General features: G+C 40.2%; 1 protein-coding gene across 2 annotated transcripts in view; it reads left to right on the top strand.

Annotated features, from left to right (window-relative positions):
• Positions 1–19,808, top strand: part of LOC119656017 (putative ATP-dependent RNA helicase TDRD12) — a 167,088-nt gene that overhangs the window by 136,352 nt on the left and 10,928 nt on the right. For both annotated transcript variants that reach the window (XM_038062267.1, XM_038062268.1), the window contains exons 6-15: positions 9,761–9,893; positions 9,953–10,129; positions 10,256–10,462; positions 10,534–10,699; positions 18,388–18,534; positions 18,599–18,792; positions 18,849–18,983; positions 19,040–19,201; positions 19,259–19,515; positions 19,624–19,750. In XM_038062267.1, coding sequence (XP_037918195.1) covers positions 9,761–9,893; positions 9,953–10,129; positions 10,256–10,462; positions 10,534–10,699; positions 18,388–18,534; positions 18,599–18,792; positions 18,849–18,983; positions 19,040–19,201; positions 19,259–19,515; positions 19,624–19,750 — 1,705 coding nt within the window. The remainder of the gene's footprint in view (positions 1–9,760; positions 9,894–9,952; positions 10,130–10,255; positions 10,463–10,533; positions 10,700–18,387; positions 18,535–18,598; positions 18,793–18,848; positions 18,984–19,039; positions 19,202–19,258; positions 19,516–19,623; positions 19,751–19,808) is intronic.

Raw genomic sequence — 19,808 nt, 5'->3', positions numbered from 1 at the left:
TCCCAATTGAATTGGTTCCCACTTGAATAAGTGGGGAATCTGAGTCTAGACTCAGGTTCTCCATCGATGAGCTCAGGGTTGCCCCTTCACTCGGGGTTGGATCGTCACGATCGACGTTTAATTGTGTTTGCTTAGTAGGTTTGTGTTTTTGTTTTTTTGTTTTTTCATAGTTGGCTGCCATGGCCTCAATTTTTCCGGGGAAAGTAAGTCGATCTCGGCAGAGCCCCTTTTGGTCGAGACAAGGTTAGTTGAAACTGGGGGTCGCCCCAGAGTTCACCGTTTACTGCCACATCTTAACCCCTGTGACCATTCAGCCCTCGGCACGGTAGTCACACCTTGGCTTGGGGTTTTGATTACCGCTTGGCTTCAGGTGTCACCTCCCGTTTCCTGGAGGATCTTCCTTACTGAGCTCCCTCACCACGTCAAGGTAGGTAATCGTCGAGGGAGTTAAAATCGGTTTACTGTCTGTCCGTCACACGCATTTTTCTCGGAGACGGTTATAGCGATTGACACCAAATTTGGTAGAAAGGTGGGAACTATGAACGCTCACGCATATAGTGAGTTACATCCTCTTACGACGAATTTAAGGGGGGGGGGGGGTCCCCATACATGCAAAAGGGAGGTGTAAATTTTTTTTTCATCAAATCTAGTCATGTGGGGTATCAAATTAAAGGTCTCGATTAGTACTTTTCAGAGCCGATCTTAGTTTTGACATTCGTTGGAAGGGTGGCGAGCGCGGGGGGTTGAAAGTGATCACTTCTTTAAGGGAGCCATTCTCAGAAACTACCAATCCGAAAAATCTGAAAAAAAGCAGGAAGCTGCCACTATATGGTGCCTTTGCTCCGAAATACCTTCCATGCCGATATCTGTTTAAATAGGGTTAATAATAGTATATTACTACAATTTTTTGTAATTGGCTAGAAACCCCTCTTAAGTTAATTCTAGTACCATGAAATTTTGCAGTGATATAGGCTACAGTATAGATCATGATCCTGCCAAATTTGGTGAAAATCGCACTATTACTAACAAAGTTATACTAGGTCAAATCTGCGCTCCTCTGCAAATTCAAGACTATGAATGTCAATATCGCTATTTTCACATAATATATGCATATTTTACGTGCTACATGCTAATGGGACAAATGCACACCAAATCTCTTTATAAAATAAATACACAAAACCTTTCATACCTGAAGCGTCTAGCTTCCGGTTTCGCGACTTGTTAAAGTTTTGTGTAAAACAAAACCTTATTAAAATCGATTCAATGTCTGTCTGTCACACGCATTTTTCTCCAAAGCGGCTAAACCGATCCAAACGAAATTTGGGGGACAGGTGGGAACTATGAAATCCCACGCATACAGTGAGTGGCATAAATTTAGGTGGAGTTTAAAGGGAGGCTCACCATACATGCAAAGGGGGGATTCAAAAATGTTGTTCACCGAATATAGTTGTGTAGGGTATCAAATGAAAGGTCTCGATTTGTACTTTCCGAAACTGGTATTAGTTTTGGCATAAATTGCAAAGTGCGTGAGTAATGAGTCAAAATGTACGCACTTGAAGTGAGACAGGACTCATTTTCGGAAACTACCCAACCTAAAAATCCGGAAAAAATCGGTGTGGTGCGCCTAGATGAAATCTAGGCCTCAAAGTATGTCCCATTCCGATATCTGCTCAAATAAACTTACTAATAGTATATTACTACTTTTTAGAAATCTACTGAAAAACCCCCCTTAAATTCATCCTAGGACTTCCGAATTTTGTACCAGCATAGAGGATAATATTTCGTATATACATGCAAAATTTCGTAGAAATCTGGCAATTAACGCCAAAGTTATAGCAGTTCAAACTTAGGAATTTCGCGCGAATTTACCGCTTCCAAAGCCATGCAAATCAGATGCTGACGTCATAATTACCCGGAATAATTGACATTCGCGTGAAATATTAAAGTCGTATTTATGAAGAATCTACTTATCTGCAGCACTTTTTAAGATTTTGTGTAAAACACTTATGTGAAATCTAATCTTCGAGAGATGTCCTATTCCGGTATCTGCTCAAAAAAATACTAATAGTATATTATAAACTTTTAGAAATTGACTAAAAACTCCCCTTAAGTTACTCCCAAGTGTACTAAATTTTGCACCGACATAGAGGACAGCCTCGTGCATACACATGCCAAGTTTCATGAAAATCCAACTATTATTGGGAAAGTTATAGCAGTTCACACTTATCAATTATGTGCTAATTAACAGCATCCTAAGCCATACAAATAAGATGCTGACGTCATAATTAACGAGAATAATTGAAATTCGAGTGAAATATTAAAATTCCATTCAAGAAGAATCTAATTCTCCCTAGCCCTTTTTATATTTGATGTTGGTTAAATTGTTGGCATTTGCTAATAATATTAAACTCAGAGTGTGACGCGTATGAGGTTGACTATTTCAATACAGGGCTTTCCATGAAATGATTTATTTAAATTACTTTCTAAAAAATAGATGCCAATAGAATTTTTAACTATGTGACACGGAACTGTCAGGCTCATCGGTCCTCACATCTTCTTCTTTTTCTTCAGCTTTCAGTTCACAAGCGGGGTCGGCTCGTCGTGATCGGTTTCGTCATTTTATTTTATCAAATGCCTGATCAGGATGTAATCGCGAGACCTTCATTGCTTTCGCCGGTTTTTTGGTTGCTTACCATTGACTTCGATGTTCTGACCAATACTGGTTGTTGAATTCTCGTTAGCGTGAATTACGTGAATTACACCATCGAAAACGCATCTCTTGCAGTTTTCCCACGATCGGTGCAAACCCATATCGGTCGCGGATATTCTCATTTCAGACGGGATCAAAACGTGTGACGCCACCAGTGCAATGCAACATTTTCGTCCCCATTACCGCAAGACGCCGTTCATTATCCTTTATAGTCAACACTCAAACTATAGAGAGCGACAGACGGACGACATTGCAGTCAATTTTAGATTTGGGACGTGCGCTGATACGTCGATCGCAAAGAACACCAGTTGCGGAATGTCACTTCATCCAGGTGGCGTTAATGCTTGAAACATTTCATTACGCAGTTCTTCATTGGCTGGTAGCATTGACTCGAGATATTTAAATCGCTCAGTTCTTTCAATGGCAATAATCTGCCCCTCTAGATATTTAAATCGCTGAGTTTTAGCAATGGTGGTAACCTGCCCAGAACTGGGCGATTTAAATATCTCGGGTCAATGCTATAAGCCAATGGAGAACTACGTTATGCTCCTCACATAGGGAGACACAAAACCTTTTATACCTGAAGCGTCAAGCTTCCGGTTTCCCGGTTTTTAGATAGTGCCAAAATGCGCTAAATTCAGCTGGGTCGTAAAGGTTGAAGTTCTTCTCATCCAAAAAAATTACTGTCTTCCATTCTTCTTCCCATTTCATCCACGATCTAACAAATTTGAGATGAGCCTTATTATTTGTCGCTGTTAAATGAGCTGCTTTAGCAAACTTTTTATATTTAATGCTGTTATCAATATGGAAAATCTGTTTCACTCGTCTCCTTTTAATAGAAATCGACATGATCTGGAACGAAGTAAAGTTTATTTCTAGTAGCTTCGTCCTTAATTAGGGCGATTTCTCTTCTCCGGATTTTTTTTATTTCCACACGAATGCTTTTTTGTATCGTATTTTCCCTTTAATCTAAAGAAATTCTGCAAAACTCCATCGGTTCTACCAATTTCCCTCAACATCGCTCTCATTATGCAGCCCGAATCTTCTATTCTGTCAAGTTGGCCTTTTTCTTCTTCGGTTAACACTTTTCCACGAGGCATCGTTATAATCTAAGCTAAAAAGCTAAAATTGAGCACTGTTTTACGTAGAACACTACAAAATTTCACGTGATACCTTTTAATTACAAAAAAAAAATTTTCAAAAGTAATTTTATTGACGTTTTAGCTACCTGCGTTTATAGAAATCGCGCACTTGCAGGAACTTATATTCCCTTCAATTGTTTCACACAATCTTCGCATTCTACGCATTTTCTAAAAAAAAGAGAAAAAAATGTAACTGCATAGATCCATAAATCCTCACTGTATATCGTCTGGAATTTGTCCTTAATTATTGAGTAGCCGTTGAGAAACCACGTAAAAATGAAGGGCCGCGGCAGTGTTATAATTGCCAAACATTTTGAACACACCAAAAAATGCTGCGTCCTGTGTCCATATCGCTAATTTTAGGGGGATGCCCACTCTTTTTCGTCGTGAAAAGCAACCTGAACACTGCTCCAACGAACAAAGAAAGCAAACAAAAATTAAAGACTGCGTCTACCAATATATTCTTTGGATAGAGATCGAGCATCGTAAATAAATCCAATCCACCAAATAACTACAATGGGTGTCAACGTACAGCTATGAAGGCTATCTTCCCAAACCTTGCTTTTGGAATGAACCAGTTTATGTCATTTATGTAAGACTTGATACAGAACTAAATTATTATGCATGTCTGAAAAAATAACTTGAAATTTTTCGGCTACTGATCAGAAATAAGATAAAACACTACAGGTTAAGTAGCTATTTCAAAAATCGACTGTTGGCTTGCCTGCTTAAATTCAACGTTACTCACCAGTAGTTTGCGAACTTTTTGGCATACCCGACTCAAAATACATTGCATCGCATTGCAACGTGAAATAAACGTAGTAGGGCTCCCGGCTTACTTCTCTTAAGGAAAAGCAATTATTATTTAAAATGTGTGTGTTCAATAGAGTTGAGTTCACTAAAAAACAGAAATGACTTCTTATTTTATCATTCACCTGTCACAATCAAAGCCCGCTTAACTCCAATCTATGAAGCTCGCAGATTAACCACCAATAAAGACACAAATTGGCTTAACTATTATATTTCGTTCAGATGGCAAATGGTGCCATGTAGGTAATGACTTTGGAGAGGAGAAGAGTAGCGACAGTGTCGTAAATTTTACCAACATTCACAACCTTTTGCTTTTACTATAGTTTATTAAACTATATTATATTATTATAACCATTTTGACGAATTTTGACTAACACTAACAGCAAAACCGTTCCCTACGTGACCATTGCACCTCGGCATCGGCCTTTAAATGCCGTCCTGCGAATAAAGTTACGAGTAACATCGTGGACGCACTGGGTCACTGCTAATTAAATGGCAGCAATTCCGCGAGAGAAAAACTGATTTCGCTTGAGCGACTGTCGACCATTATTAATGTAGAAGAAACGTAGAATACGGTCCCAGCAAGCTCGGTAAATAGTTCGGTAACTAAAATATTTGGATATGGAATAACGATGTCCAAACGAAAGCCCGTGAGTAGAAACACTTCAGAAAATTCTCGTCGATAAAACGTTAATCAATTTGCATACTTATAAGAATGCCAACCAGGAAGCAAAGAAAGTGATCGCTGGCTGTTGCTCACGCAGCCTACTATAAAGACCTTTTTGATAAACGCAACACTCAGGACGACTAGATAGATCTGTATAGTCTTGTCAAAAGTTGACACCAGCGCACACAACATAGCGTTATCAGTTCTTTTTTGGTACTGTCCAGGGCAGTGTTTTCTTACAGATAGACAGACGGCGGGAATACTTCGAGCAAATTTTGCTCGGCCACCACTTCCGTAAGTACTGCTGACATTTGGAATGATTTCACCTGTCACGCCAACCTGTCGAAATGAATTGAATGGAATGATCACCTAACAAATTACGGACTCCTACTGAATCTGAATTTCAGTAACACAGAGTCGTTAACGACCAACCCCCATGAAACGTGCATTATCACTATAAATGTCAGCTGCCTGCTGAGAACTGATCGATTTAAATAAAAATTGCTTCACACATCAACACAACATGGATGAAGTGGCATTCTACCAGGCGCTCGTTGTGATCTCAAATCTAAAATTTGGCCGACTATCAAAGACAATGTACGGTGCCTTGCTGCAATGAAGATGATAATATAGTTATCGTTCCGATGCTTGTAGTTCTTCTAAATAAAAGTTTATTAAGAAGATGATAATGTTACGTTGGACCAGTGGCTACCACGCTGTGATCACGTTCGAAACGAAGATATCCGCGGTCGATACGGGGTTGCATTGATTTTAGAGAAATACGTCGATGATATGAACAAATATTTCGCGTCAATCAAAGTATCATGATATGGTTATTAACAACTGTATCGAATGATGACCTCTCAGCCTATTAATCACTTATCACAATCAATCAGCTGGATTCTAATCAATTCTTATCTGCTTCTTTAATTTTCATCAACAACAAATGAAGAGCGCTTATGCTCTTAATAAACTGGAAACAAAAACCACACGAGATGGCCTCGGCAATTTTTTTGCCAAATCTGAACGTTGTCCACAAGCTCAATAAAACGTTTGCTGTTGAAAGTAACAAGTATCCCAAAATGAACTCGTACATCAAAGAGGCTTTGAAGTGTGTTAGAGCACTTCATTGAAGACCATAACGGTACACTGTAGGAGGCAATCTAGTCAGCATTGTGCTCGCCTGAGATTATTACCCTGATTTGATTCAAATACTCATTCACAGCTGAGTCGACTGGTATAATAAATGCCTATGCCACCAGTGAGATTTGAACTACGACCTTCCACTACGACAGCCCAGCGCTCTAGCCACTTGAGTTATCCGAATAGAATTAACGATGATCTTCAAAAAAAAGGAAAGGACCTTTCTTGCGTTGCATCTTAACGACTCACCAGGCTCTTATCGTTTCCATCAAATCGCTTTGTAAAATTGTTACACGTACCTCTAATGTGGATACAATTAACGATGATCTCCAAAATAGGAAAGAGCCTTTGCCGCGTTGCATCTTAACGACTCACCAACCACCTATTGTTTCCATCGAATCTCATTAGTACTTTAGAAAATCTCGATTTCACTCGAAGATCAAAGGATAACATTCCCACACTCGTGTGGCTTTTCACGAAAAACATGGTATGACAGAACAATTACACAGAGTTAGGCGGTCGCAACTGGTGTCCATATTCGAATAGTTTTTCCATCACTTGTGGCAGAGAGAAAATCTGATCTGTTGCTGATTTGCCTGGAGTGCAGCCTCTTTGGTATGGCCCAATGATGTTTTGGGCGTATGGGACTATCCGAACTACTAAGATAGCGGAAAATATCTTATAGACGGTACTCAGCAACGTCATACCTCTATAATTGCTGCACTGTGTGATATCTTACTTCTTATGTATCGGACAGATAATGCCTCGTAGCCAGTCGTCAGGCATTGATTTGCTGTCCCACATCTTGAGCATAAACTGATGAACCGCTTGGTCGCCTCCATATTTAACCAATTTGGCTGTAATTCCGTCGGCTCCTGGCGATTTATGATTTTTAAGCCGCTGCCGATGCTATGCTAGATACCAATTCAATATATTTGATAAGTACTAAAACCGACTCATTGGTGTAGGTGGTTCATTCATCATTTTATGTATTTCTCTCATTTTCCAAAGCTGTTGCAATAATCCAGTGAATTCAATTTGATAAGAACAGCAAAAAAAAACTCTTATTTTCAGATGGTTTTTCCAAACGTTTCCCACTCCTGAATTGTATCCGATTCCACATCTATGTTTTCACTGCTAAGTACGTTTTCTGAACTGTGACGTTATTTTTTTTTCTAACCTGTCATAATAAGACATAAGACGTCCCAGGTTCCAAAGGAATAATCCAGGTTTCATTCACATGTTTTGTGGTGATGAGTTGTTGGGCCATAGCCCAGCTTGTAGGAGCAAGTCATTGGCCTTGTTAACCTTTTCAAATTCCTTGTTTCAAACTCTCCTCCCTTACCTATGGTTGGGACCACCATACTGCATACAAAACATAGGGGAGTTGATTAAGACCTTCTCGTCCATCAAATCAAAGTTTTAGATAATTTAAAGTTCTCTTCAACTAAAACTTTATTGTAATGAATTACACATTGGGCAGTAGAAGTTCTAGCTCACTCATGGCGGCACTCGTTAGCGGAAAGAAACAATCTATAGAGGTAATTCCCCACGCATACTATACATTCGGCAATCTTTTTATAATTGATGATTGTAAAGCGATTCAATAGTGAAAAATCACGACAGAAGGGCCTGAAAATATCATTAATTATCTAAAGCGGTTGCGTAAAATATTAGCTGTCAAACGAAATAATTTGGAACATTTATAATATTTTTCATTATATGGTTGCTAGAAATCTGATTCAGTTTACCCGTGATTTTCCAAGAAACTTGCATTCTTTTTTTATTGTTCTTTGCTACATAGTTCACTCATCGACGACCCTGAGATAGTGAATAATGTTCCCACCATGGGGTGGTTGCCTTTACACAATTTAGGATCTACCTCCTATCAAAAAACAAGGGCTAACGGTTTCGTCCAGGGCAGAGGCAATTCTCCAGACGCTGCCTCACCTTTGCCCTGGGAGCAGCGTGATCGAAAGTGGCAACAGGTGGAAAAACGTTCATTTATATAATCGCAAAAGTACGATAAAGTTGCGAATTATATTCAAGATAAACCGTCAATAGTTTGAGCCTAAGCTAGGCTAAAGCTAGGTTATTGTTTGCCCAAACGAAGGACCTGTGGACCAAAAAACGTGGAAATAAGTTGCTTTCCATTTGGTCCGATCCAACATCATGTGAATGTGGACTTAGGATCCCTCTTATCCTAAAGAATACCTCTATCAGTTCCGAGTGATGGCCATTTTTCATGTACTATTCCCATTTAGCAACACAAAGAAAACATTGGCACTGAACACTCTCAATTCGAGATTTTTGAGCGAAAACAAATTTAGCGGTGTAAATAGATCGAGCGGCCTCAAGTTTGATTCCTTCATCGGTAAATACAACGCTATCTAGATCTACAAATTTTTCGACGTCTTCGATGTTCTACCCACTAATGCAAGTAGGAATAATGCTATAGCCAGTTACATAACACTATGCCCGCGTAATTCTCCAAATTCTCTTGACATGCTCATCATCGTTAATGAAAAGCCTACCGATAATGTCCCTCACCATACCATCAACAGCTTACGACCATCTGTAAGCTCTTTCGAGATACGGTATACGGCTAACATGGTAGCAAAGTTGCTGCTATTTGCGGTGGCTTCTGCTTCTCACGCCAATACGATAGTGGAATTTTTTTGTCACGGCATTCTTAAGTTCATGGATCCACCTCCATATATCCACGGTCAACCACACCTTGGGATGTGGCCAATAACTTCATAAGCGACATAGATAAAGACGCTTTCGATGATGACCCACTGTTCAGTAATATTCTCGGGAGAGTTATTTAGAGATTGTGTCGTTTACGCAGCAGAAACTAAAGTTAAGAACGAGTCCCACAATTTTGCTTCCTGCATTCAGAATATCTCGCTCCAAATGGAGAAAGCGAGCATCCTATAGGTCCTCGATGCCGTTGTTAAGAAGCGTGGAAACATTCCAGAAACTAATCATAAAGTGTTTTTTATAGCCACAGTTCATAGCCCATAGGCCCGTCTTTATTCAATGCGTTAACAACGGTAACAAGGAAATTTCGAAATTTGCAGATTGCTAATCTGACTATGTCTTTTGGTCGCCTATTACGACAAGCAAAGAATAAATACTTTAAATGTATTCTTAAACCCTAACAAAGACTTATCAGTCTAATTAAAAATTTTATTTATTTATTTGTGAGAATTAAAGTAATTTAATTTTACAGCGTTTTGAAACTGCGAGAATATTTCCACTTTTATTTATTACTTCACTTCCCAGATTAACCCAACTATATCGGATACAGTCTTATACTTGGCCTCACATAATGCGAGGTAATTCTTCAGTGGTCGTTAGTAGCGCTCGGACAGGGCGTACCCTATCATACCTACCAGCAATATGCAGTCTCATCAAGGTATACATCGTTTTACAACAATTCACGTAAATCAAATCTAATAATAGTCTAAATTACAGATGGAATCAGATGAAAGTCTCGTTCCGGATACTGTCGGTCCTATCGGGATAATTTTGGCACCATCATCAGTGGAGGTTGAACGGATAAGCAAACTATCTCGTCGATTTCTTCACGGCAGTCCTACTAAAATTGGAATTGTAGAATCGTATGGAGTGAGAAACACCGAGAAAACAACAGTAAGTAGTGATTACTGCACGAGGGATGCAATATCTTTTAAATATTTTTATAAAAACTCCCAATGCTTATAAAGTGTATTTCCTAAGGAATAATTCTTACTGCTATGTTTATTCATTGTATTGTAGCGATACCTATTAAACGGATGTGAAGTTCTTGTTGCAACACCACCGAGTTTAACACGACTGATCAAAAATAAGTTGAAAGTTTTCGACAGCAAACGAATTAAGCATTTAATTATTGACAACATCGATTTAATGCACGAGGAAATGAAAAGTGAATTACATGAAATACTGAGGTTTTGTTGTGGTGCCAAATCAACGACATCGGTACAGGTGAATATTGCCATTTTGAATTTCCATTGAATCAGCGGCTATGATCTCAATTACTCTTTTTCCCATTACAGCTAGTAGTCATTGCGAAATATTGGAGTCCTATCCTATCGGGTTTTCTCAAAATGGCTCAAAATACTCAGTTGTGCATTGGAGCTTACATTGAAGCGGCTGTTTACGCTCGCGCTTTGATCAACATGAAGTTCATAAAAAGGAAATCAAAAGCACATGAAATTATTGGTGAGATAAAAAATTTATTGGCTACAAGAATCATTTTTTTATGTTATGTTTGCACCCAAGAAGAGCTATTGTGTGCCTTTATTGGTTATAGTATACCTATTACCTATAGTATGTGGTTCAAGCCTATAACCGACAGGAACTTTATCGTGTTCCCTGCTTCCAAGCATTTCGACTTGGCTTCTGGTATTAAGTATTCTCCCATGTGCCTCAACCAACTTTGCACAAGTGCTACTTTGCAAATATGAGGTTTCGTGATCTTCCTCACAAAATCGGCAGACAATGTTCGTAGATATCTCTGGTTTACCCAAGTGGTAATTTAGTCTGTAGTGACCAGTGAGTATTCTTACTGTGATCCGAAGACTCTTCTTGGTGAGGTTTAAGGGATTATTCTAGAGGTAAACATATAAACAGGGTTATTAATAAATCATACGTTTAGAGCTTTTTAGTAGTTCTTTAATTAAAAATAAAAAAAATCAAACCCAAGCATTGATGAAGGCAGTTATAAAAAAGAAACTATAAAAGCTATTGACTTAAAATTTTATACGGTTCTTTACTAAGACCCTACAATTAAAATGTTATGGTTACAAAAATTAAAAAGACAAAATGGCGGCTGCAATAATTAGTTCTTGCGGCATGAGAATGCTACGAGAACGAATTGCGTGGAGTAGTACCCAGGTCTTCCAAGCGACTTGTAGCGAATTTTACAAAAATATTACTTTAGTTTCAATAAAAATCTAGTGTACACACCTAAGTTTTGTAATAAATTTTAAATTGTGGCATCTTAGCAAGATTTAGAACATATATAGGTAATATATCTCTGCTTGGCCAGATCTCACGGTGGTCGTTGGCATCGCAGACGAGGAGATGGTATCGCCTTCCTCTTGGCAGTCTAAAAACTAATTCTAGTCGGATCCGGGTATCATATCCTGGGGCCAAGACTTCCAGTGAAACTTGGATAGCTACATAACTCGTTTAAGAATTATGTGTCCTCTTACTTGCAAAACGCATCCCAAAATACCTGCATACTTGCTTCTTATATGGGCCTCCTCAAATAATGCAGATACCGTTTAGCACCTGCGGAACTGTTCTTCCTGCCGTCTAATTAGCTGACTCAGACGTACTTTTGTTGGTGTTTGTTGATTGCGGTTTTCGCAGTAGGCCAATATTGATCTTGGCTCCACTGCTTAGCTTACTAACTTCTTCCTTCTTGGAAGTAGTCACCTGGTTTTCAGTATTGCAGAGATGTGCATTCTCTTCTTTGTTTTTGGCTTTTTTAGCTTTAGCTTTAGTAGGCGTGCATGATTTCTACCAGCATGGGGTTAGGAGGTCCACTGTGCTATAGCCCTCCGTAGCAGAGTAAGATCAAGCTTAATGAGCGGAGCTCCGCTCGAATATGGTCAGCCATCGCCGACTGCAAATATCCGATGGGTACGGTTCATATGACACTCTGGATTGGATGAGGAGTTTTTTGACTCCTGTGTCTGAATCTCTAGCATTTTGTTAAAAGTAGGATCATGTCGTACATGTATGTCACCGTCCATTAACGGACTTGAAAGATGAAAGGCTAAAAGCTCGTTTGTAAGATCCCCATATCATTCCCGAGAACTATAAATGAAGTTTCTTCCAGGGCGTTTCAGTTCTCCAGTGTACATTGTTAAATATTTAAAATAAACATAAAAACGCGGATAAAAGTACTATCGAAAACAGACGCCAGATATTTCAATATATTAAATCCAAAAAACACTATGTCCTTCCTAAACATTACTTATTATCGTCAATGTATCTAACTACGATTGCGTTCACGCGTAAACCAAACTAAACTTTCAAATTCAACCAAATAGATGAAGGAGAGTTTCAGATTTCTCCTTAAAAGTATTAGGGATCTATCCGTTATCATCATTAAAGATTTAGAGCCAACGGATCTCTGGTAGTGCAAAGTTTCAAAGTAAAATAATTTTTTAATATCAGGAATCATGACAAAGCGCCTCAACCTCAACTTCAATAAATCGCAAAAGTTCGGAAAATCATATATACAATTCCCAGCTTCTACCCTACATAGTACAGTTTGCAGAATTCAAAGTGACACTGAAGTAAGTTAAGACGATAATCGAGTCTAACTCTCTCGCTCGATTGGCTTCAAATAAGTTTTATTTAGCGTTCCTAGAAATAGTAAAGAATTATTTTAGGAGCAGCTTCTATGAACGCTATTCTTTTCTGGCAGACCTGTTTCTCACATGGCCCTAAAGCAACGCAATGTATCTCTCATCCAAGTATCATGATTTTGATATGAATATCGACGGCCGGGTTTCTTATCCTATTTCTGACCACAAATGGGTGTTTTTTTTTCACCTAGCAAGTAGACAAATATGCCCATTCACTCATGGCCTCATGTGATGTCTCGTAATTCAACACACGTCCAGCTAGAATGTTAGCTTGGACGTAATATATTGAGATAAAGAAGCCAATTGATATGAGAGTTAAACACCCTATATTGACTGTCAGTAGAAATTCAAAACACAACTGGAATAAATAGTTGGCCTATGGGATTCAGCTTTGGAGACTGCAGGCTTGCTATACATCATCATAATCAACGGCGCAACAACCGGTATCCGGACTAGGCCTGCCTTAATAAGGAACTCCAGACATCTCGGTTTTGCGCCGAGGTCCACCAATTCGATATCCATAAAAGTTGTCTGGGGTCCTGGCCTACGCCATCGCTCCATCTTAGGCAGGGTCTGCCCCGTCTTTTTTTCCTACCATAGATACTGCCCTTATAGACTTTCCGGGTGGGATCATTCTCATGACCCGCCCACCGTAACCTATTGAGCCGGATTTTATCCACAACCGGACGGTCAGGGTATCGCTCATAGATTTCGTCATTTTGTAGGCTACGGAATCGTCCATCCTCATGTAAGGGGCCAACAATTCTTCGGAGGATTCTTCTCTCGAACGCGGCCAAGAGTTCGCAATTTTTCTTGCTAAGAAACCAAGTTTCCGAGGAATACATGAGGACTGGCAATATCATAGTCTTGTACAGTAAGAGGTTTGACCCTATGGTGCGCTATATATCAAAGGATGCAAACAATATAGATCGAGAATATTGAGATTTGTGAATTCCCTCTATCAGAGATGAGTTCTCAAGGCAGCAATGCACTTATCTGAAAAAAAAAATTTGCACCTCTTAATTTAACTAAGAATTGTCTGAAAACGAGAAATTTTTTTATTGAGGAAATTTTCCTTGTTGAAATTATAATAGATGAAGGAAAATCTCTAAAACTGGTTAGTGATTTTCAATGTAAATTAGAATCCATATATGGTTGAGATTCCGAAAAATTTAGCAATAGAGTATGTTAAAAAAAGAAGAGATAGTTGGAAGAGGGGGACAGTTATCAAGTTGCTAAATTGTCGAAAACTGCGAACAGAACCAGGTGAGTGAAGTCGACGAAAATGGCAATCATTCCCATTGAGAAAGACAGCATTATAACTGCAGCAAATTCAAATCGGTTAAACTGAATTTGAAGTCCTTTAGCAATCACTTGATATAATCATGAAGGCAGAGGTTTATCAGAACGACTATATGGGGTTTGGCCAGCCTAATCTTCGGCCAATGTAATAGCCTCCGACGAGTGCTGCGCGGTGGTGACACTTAATGTCAAAAAAATCTTAACTCAGTCAACGAGGGTTGAATTAAGGACACATTAATGATCTTCCTATTGGTCGGTAGGCATCCATGACCATTCAGGTAGCTGTGATGCACCGTTTTGATGCCATAAACTCCGTAAGACCATGACTGCTGTGGGAAGAGAAAGGGGAGCAGATTCGAACAGGCTCAGATCTTCAGAACCAAGCTTAGAGCATTCATGAAGGATATAAACTCTTAGAAGCAACTAGACATCTCTTTGAGATGAATTATTTACCTAGTGTCCGCAGCCGCAGGGTTCCTCCCTTCTCGGTACAGCTCGAGCAATGCGACTTGTAGGGTATGCCGAGTCTGGCGACATAGTCTCATATAGACCGTAATCATGACGGCATTTACGAGCATCTTACCCGAAAGCTCTCGCGGTCGGATGTTGTTATAGGCGGCCAAATCCTCATCAACTTGGCGCAGGTGATGGGGTTTGCCGTCTTAAGTAAACGGTTGCTAGGTAGTGCGAGTAGTTTCCACCTTTGACAGTCGTCAGCGGGGCACAGACTGTACCCACGGATGGATTGCCAAAAACCAATCCTCGTCTGACCCGTTTATTCCCCTCTATGTTCTTATAACCGGGGACCTAGAGGAAGGTCGTTCAGACTGTTCAGCGTGTCTCTGCACTGCTTATCAGCCTGGAAGTTGTCGCCACTTAGTAAAAAGCCTTAACGGCCAGTTGGCTGTCAAATGGCTATGGTACGTTTGGAGTTCTCATCATGTTTCAACTATCGGCAAGATTCCAGTGTCGCCAATATCTCCTTGGAATACACTGCTGAATGTGAGGAGATCGCACAGCTCGGCTACACTGTATGTATTCCAGAAAACCCCGCGGCGAAGAGTGCTATGTTAAACCTCGCAACACGCCAGTCTTCCACTCTGCCCTAGTTGGAAATTCCACCGCAAAATTCCTCGTGAATGCCCAGAGTTCCCGAAATACTAGGATTTTAGTATGGCCATGGGATCAAAGGGTAGTATAGGTCCCAGGGCGAAACGTGGATTGGTACCCACGGTGGAGCATAAAACCTGGGAAATGCCTGCTGAACCAACACCAACAGCTCTACTACCAAACCCTATCTCCACCTCTACGTGGTGACCGCTGGGAGCTCTTTCTTAACGAAAAGCTGCAGACGGAGCAGGATGAAGGCGAGTCTCTCGCGCCTAAAAACAGGACAAACTGTACCAACTGATCCTCCAGGTTGGGGGTTGGGTAGGGCTGACAACCCTACACGGAAAACAACTTGTTACGAAGCCACAACAGGAGCCTCGGACAGGACGGACTTTAAAACGACGGACTCATCTTGCAGCCGCCGCACCTCTCCTAACGCTTTTTCCTTTATTTCACTCATAACGGAGCCAAATGTTCCTGGCACCAATATCACCGAGCCGTCGTCACACTCTACCACCTTCACCAACTCCTGTCCAATATGCGTAAAATTTTTATTCATCACTATCGACCACAGCACCGGAGAGATGGCGCCACACTGGAGCATATCTTCCCTTAGAGATCTGATGAAAATCAAGATCGGACTCGATTATCCTAGTTCTTAGCATGGATTGATCCAATGCATAAGATATCCCTCTAATCCTAGTCTGGATAAGACTTCCTTGATGGCGTTGGTACTAATATTGTTGACTGTTCGCTCTATATCCGGTGGCAATTCGCAGTTAGAGTATATTGCTTGAACTGTAGCCACCGCTCTGTGTTAATTACCTTGCGAAGAGTGTTTTCTGTGGATTTTGCTTTGAGGTAGGCGTGCTGAGACTTGGAGAAAGGAAACATGGAAAAAGTGAAGCTAATTGGTCGAAACTCCTTCGTGGACTCATGGCGGCGCCTATTCGATTTCAATATGAAAATCATGCGCGTGCGTCTCCAAAAGTTGGTTACGTATCTCAAAGAGAATTGCAGTTCCAGTAACTCTCGACAAGCCACAGCACAATCCTTTCTTGCTGTTTCACTAGCATGACTGGCATTATGCCTCGGTAATTACCAGTGTTAGAGGCGCGTGTCTAAGGCTGCATACCCTCGAAACAAGGCTCTAACTAAAAGACTTCCTTGCTGGTGGGGAAGGGCGTCTGAACCAACAGCTCCAGCGTTTCACCTGAAGATTCCGTTCAGGAGTGTAGAGGAAAGTTTGCTCTTGATAACTTAGCCAAACTTCCTGCAGTCGATTCTCTGAAAGGGTTGGAAACCTCTACAGCGAAGACTAGACTGAGAAGTATCCAACTGTGATCCGTGAAAGATCTCTTGTTGATGTTCGAGCTGATACAAAGCATATGTCTTGCATTGACGTCGTAGTCTATCAGTCGTAGGCCTAATAAGCTGCGGAGATATACACGTTCCCACTCCGGCCTGCTCCAGTTTGACAACAGCTGGGTAGCTTGAACGAACACAAAAGCGTTCAGGCTCTTCCTGGCGAAGAGATATGTTCTAGGTCTGACCCGAATAGTGTCCCTTGTGCTGTAGAATAAATTGGGATATTTGTTTTGGAGCCCTTTGATAATACATCCTTTCCCCCTCGATTCAGAGATCCTGTATTAATACGTCGTCGATATCTTCCTCTAGGATGGAAACCAGCAAATTAGCTGAGGTGCATTTGCTGCAGATTTATCTGCACTATCTCCATTATGATTTGCGTTCGGTTATCCCCGTTCGTTGGCGGCTTCAACAGGATTCGCCCGTCTGATTTCGTGGAACGGAACACTTTCGCCTTGCGTTGCTGGTCCTACACCGCATTTTATTATTAGGCCTTTTCCAGTGCCTCCAGGCACCCTCCATTTATGCATATTAAAGAAGATTATCTGTTCCGTCCATTTGATTCCGGGGAATTTGACGGCACAAGGATTTGACAAGCTTGTTCTTATCTATGCGTATCATTTAGCAACTCAGTATCTATAGCGACGAACGAACCGGGAAAGTACCTGGAGAATTTTGCTTCACATGAAACCCGTGGAAAGAATTAAAGCAACGGATCGCTCTCTGATGATTATCTCCGGCAGCCTATTCGCAACACTGGTCCACACTTCCAATTTGCTGCTAGGGGCTTTACCATCCGCCAGCGCTACACGCAAGTGACTCTTGGCCATATCACTAAAGGCTTTCGCTGTTCGCGAATCGTCGACCGGCTGTTGGGGTTTATTTGTTTGCAGAGGTTACTTGGCATCTGAGGCCTTGCACACTCTGCTCCCCTTATGTTGTGGCGTAACACGCCATGATCACATCTAAAATGAGGATATCCATGATCGATATGGGGTTGCACATATCGTGGAAACATTGCGAGAAAGGCGCCTTCGACGGTATGGACATGAAATTCGCTCACTTGCTAAAATTAGTCTAAGCATCGAAGTCAATGGAAAATTGCCAAGCTGCCAACAGAAACAACTATATACTTAACGGGGATTCGAAGGCGACTCTCTCACTCTATTTTTCGACTCTACGCAGATCACATACCTACCGACTGAGGCGAACCGATAGCGTTCATTGAACGGGACAAAGGCTACAGGAACTAAAACTATGAGAGTAATTGAGCAAATGGAAGATCTATAGTTTCAACAATTTGGTAATGCGTCTTAAATACGCGCCAGAGAAATATAACTTGACACCGTTGAACGTTTTTGTATTTTGCCAGCGATTTTACATTCACAATCTATACTCGAAATCAATATTGACCAACACCAGAACACGAAATGCTGCCCTTATTCAGTACAACTACAAGGTAGCAGTTATATTGAGGAAGTGAACAATTCCTTCCCGCAATGCATGGATATACGCAATGATAAAACTGATTGGAGTAGGATAGTTACATTTTTTTTTGTTAAAACTGAGCTACAAGAAATCGGGAAAACAAAACGAATATTTGAATATTGATCAACTGCTCGCACGACAGAGCAGTTTTAAAATATATATTAGAGTTTTTTTATAATATAAATTTGTAATAATTCACTGTTTGTTGCAGCAACTATTCTATAAATTTAGAAATATATTTCAATTTCCCCCACATAGAATTCATCAAAGTACATCCATATCTAACTGAGAGGCTTATAATAGTCTGCAACGAGGATGACGAAGTGGAGGAAGTTGTAGAAGCGATGAAAAGTAATTCATGTTTTCATATCGCGTGCTGCAATCGATCAACGGCTGAAGAAATCGGTTAGTTTCACATTTTAAAACTTTATAAAGCTGCTTGCTAATATCTCTGATTTCTATTTTTTAGAGCTTTCCAAAGAGTGGCATCGTCGCCCAGTAGGAGATATGAGTGTTCTTATATGCACAGATAGTGTTTTGCCTGAATTAAAAGTCAGCGAAGCCCAAAATATCATCCATTATTCGTTGCCCCAATCTTGGACAAGGTTTTCGTTTAGATTTTCAACTATATTTGGGTACTTCGACGATTTTGTTAAGACCAGCGTAAGTTTTTATCATTTCTCAAAAAAATATGTCTTTAAAATTGTATTTCACCCAAGGTTCCACTTAAAACTCCGCCTGCGTGTCTAATCCTGCTGGACGAAAATAACAATAGTCAGCTACCAAAATTAGTACATTTTCTTCAAGTCCACAAGGTGGAGAGCATTCCAAAAGAAATTGATGCCCTCTGCAAGGTAAGCTAACTTTTTCCATTATCTAGCATTAAACAGTTTTTCAACACTTTCCTTAGAGAATCAAAATAAAAAGAGAAGAAGAACGAATAACGGAGAATCGAGAGTTTTGTCCATACATAATGGAGTTTGGAAAGTGTTTCAGCATTGAGGATTGTTCATACCGTCACGAACTCACAAAGTATGATATTCCGGAGGATAATCTGTTAGTTAGTGGCAGTGTAAGTTCAAACAGTCTATTAAAACTTCTGGAGGTACTAAAACTATCAATTTTGCAGATAAATTTCAAAGTACTCAGTATTCTGTCCCCTACGCATTACACGGTGAGGCTATTGAAGCATCAAGCGGAGGGTAGTAAGGTTTGGAATAAAATCAAAGGGTCGGATGAGTACTTGAAGTTTAATTTACAATTTGCTCAATACTACTTAAATTCCGATAATCACCAAATGCATTGGCCAATTGAAGTGGGTGATTTGTGTGTAGTTTCTGAGGCAGATGCCTATTACCGCGCAAAGGTTCTTTTTGTTACTAAAAAGTAAGTTTGGCTTTGAGAGACATTTTTCTCGCACTGGGATAAGAAAAATGAACACAATACTTCCGTATTCATACATATTTTTGTTTAAAAATAACCTTCCATCTACAGTAAAAACGTAAACCTCATAACGGATGTTATTTGTCGAGTGAAATTAGTTGACGTTGGCCGCGTGATTACTTGCAAGTCATCTCGTGTTTGGTATTTGCCGGAGCAATTTCAGCGGTTCCCACATCAGGTACGTCATAAAAATTTATTTAGAAGGAAAATTGACCTTTGTGTTCTTGATTTAATTA

The sequence above is a fragment of the Hermetia illucens genome, chromosome 4 (genome assembly GCF_905115235.1).
Source record: "Hermetia illucens chromosome 4, iHerIll2.2.curated.20191125, whole genome shotgun sequence".
Lineage (NCBI taxonomy): Eukaryota > Metazoa > Arthropoda > Insecta > Diptera > Stratiomyidae > Hermetia > Hermetia illucens.
The sequence above is the reverse complement of the archived record's forward strand: the minus strand, read 5'-3'. Positions and strand labels throughout refer to the sequence as shown.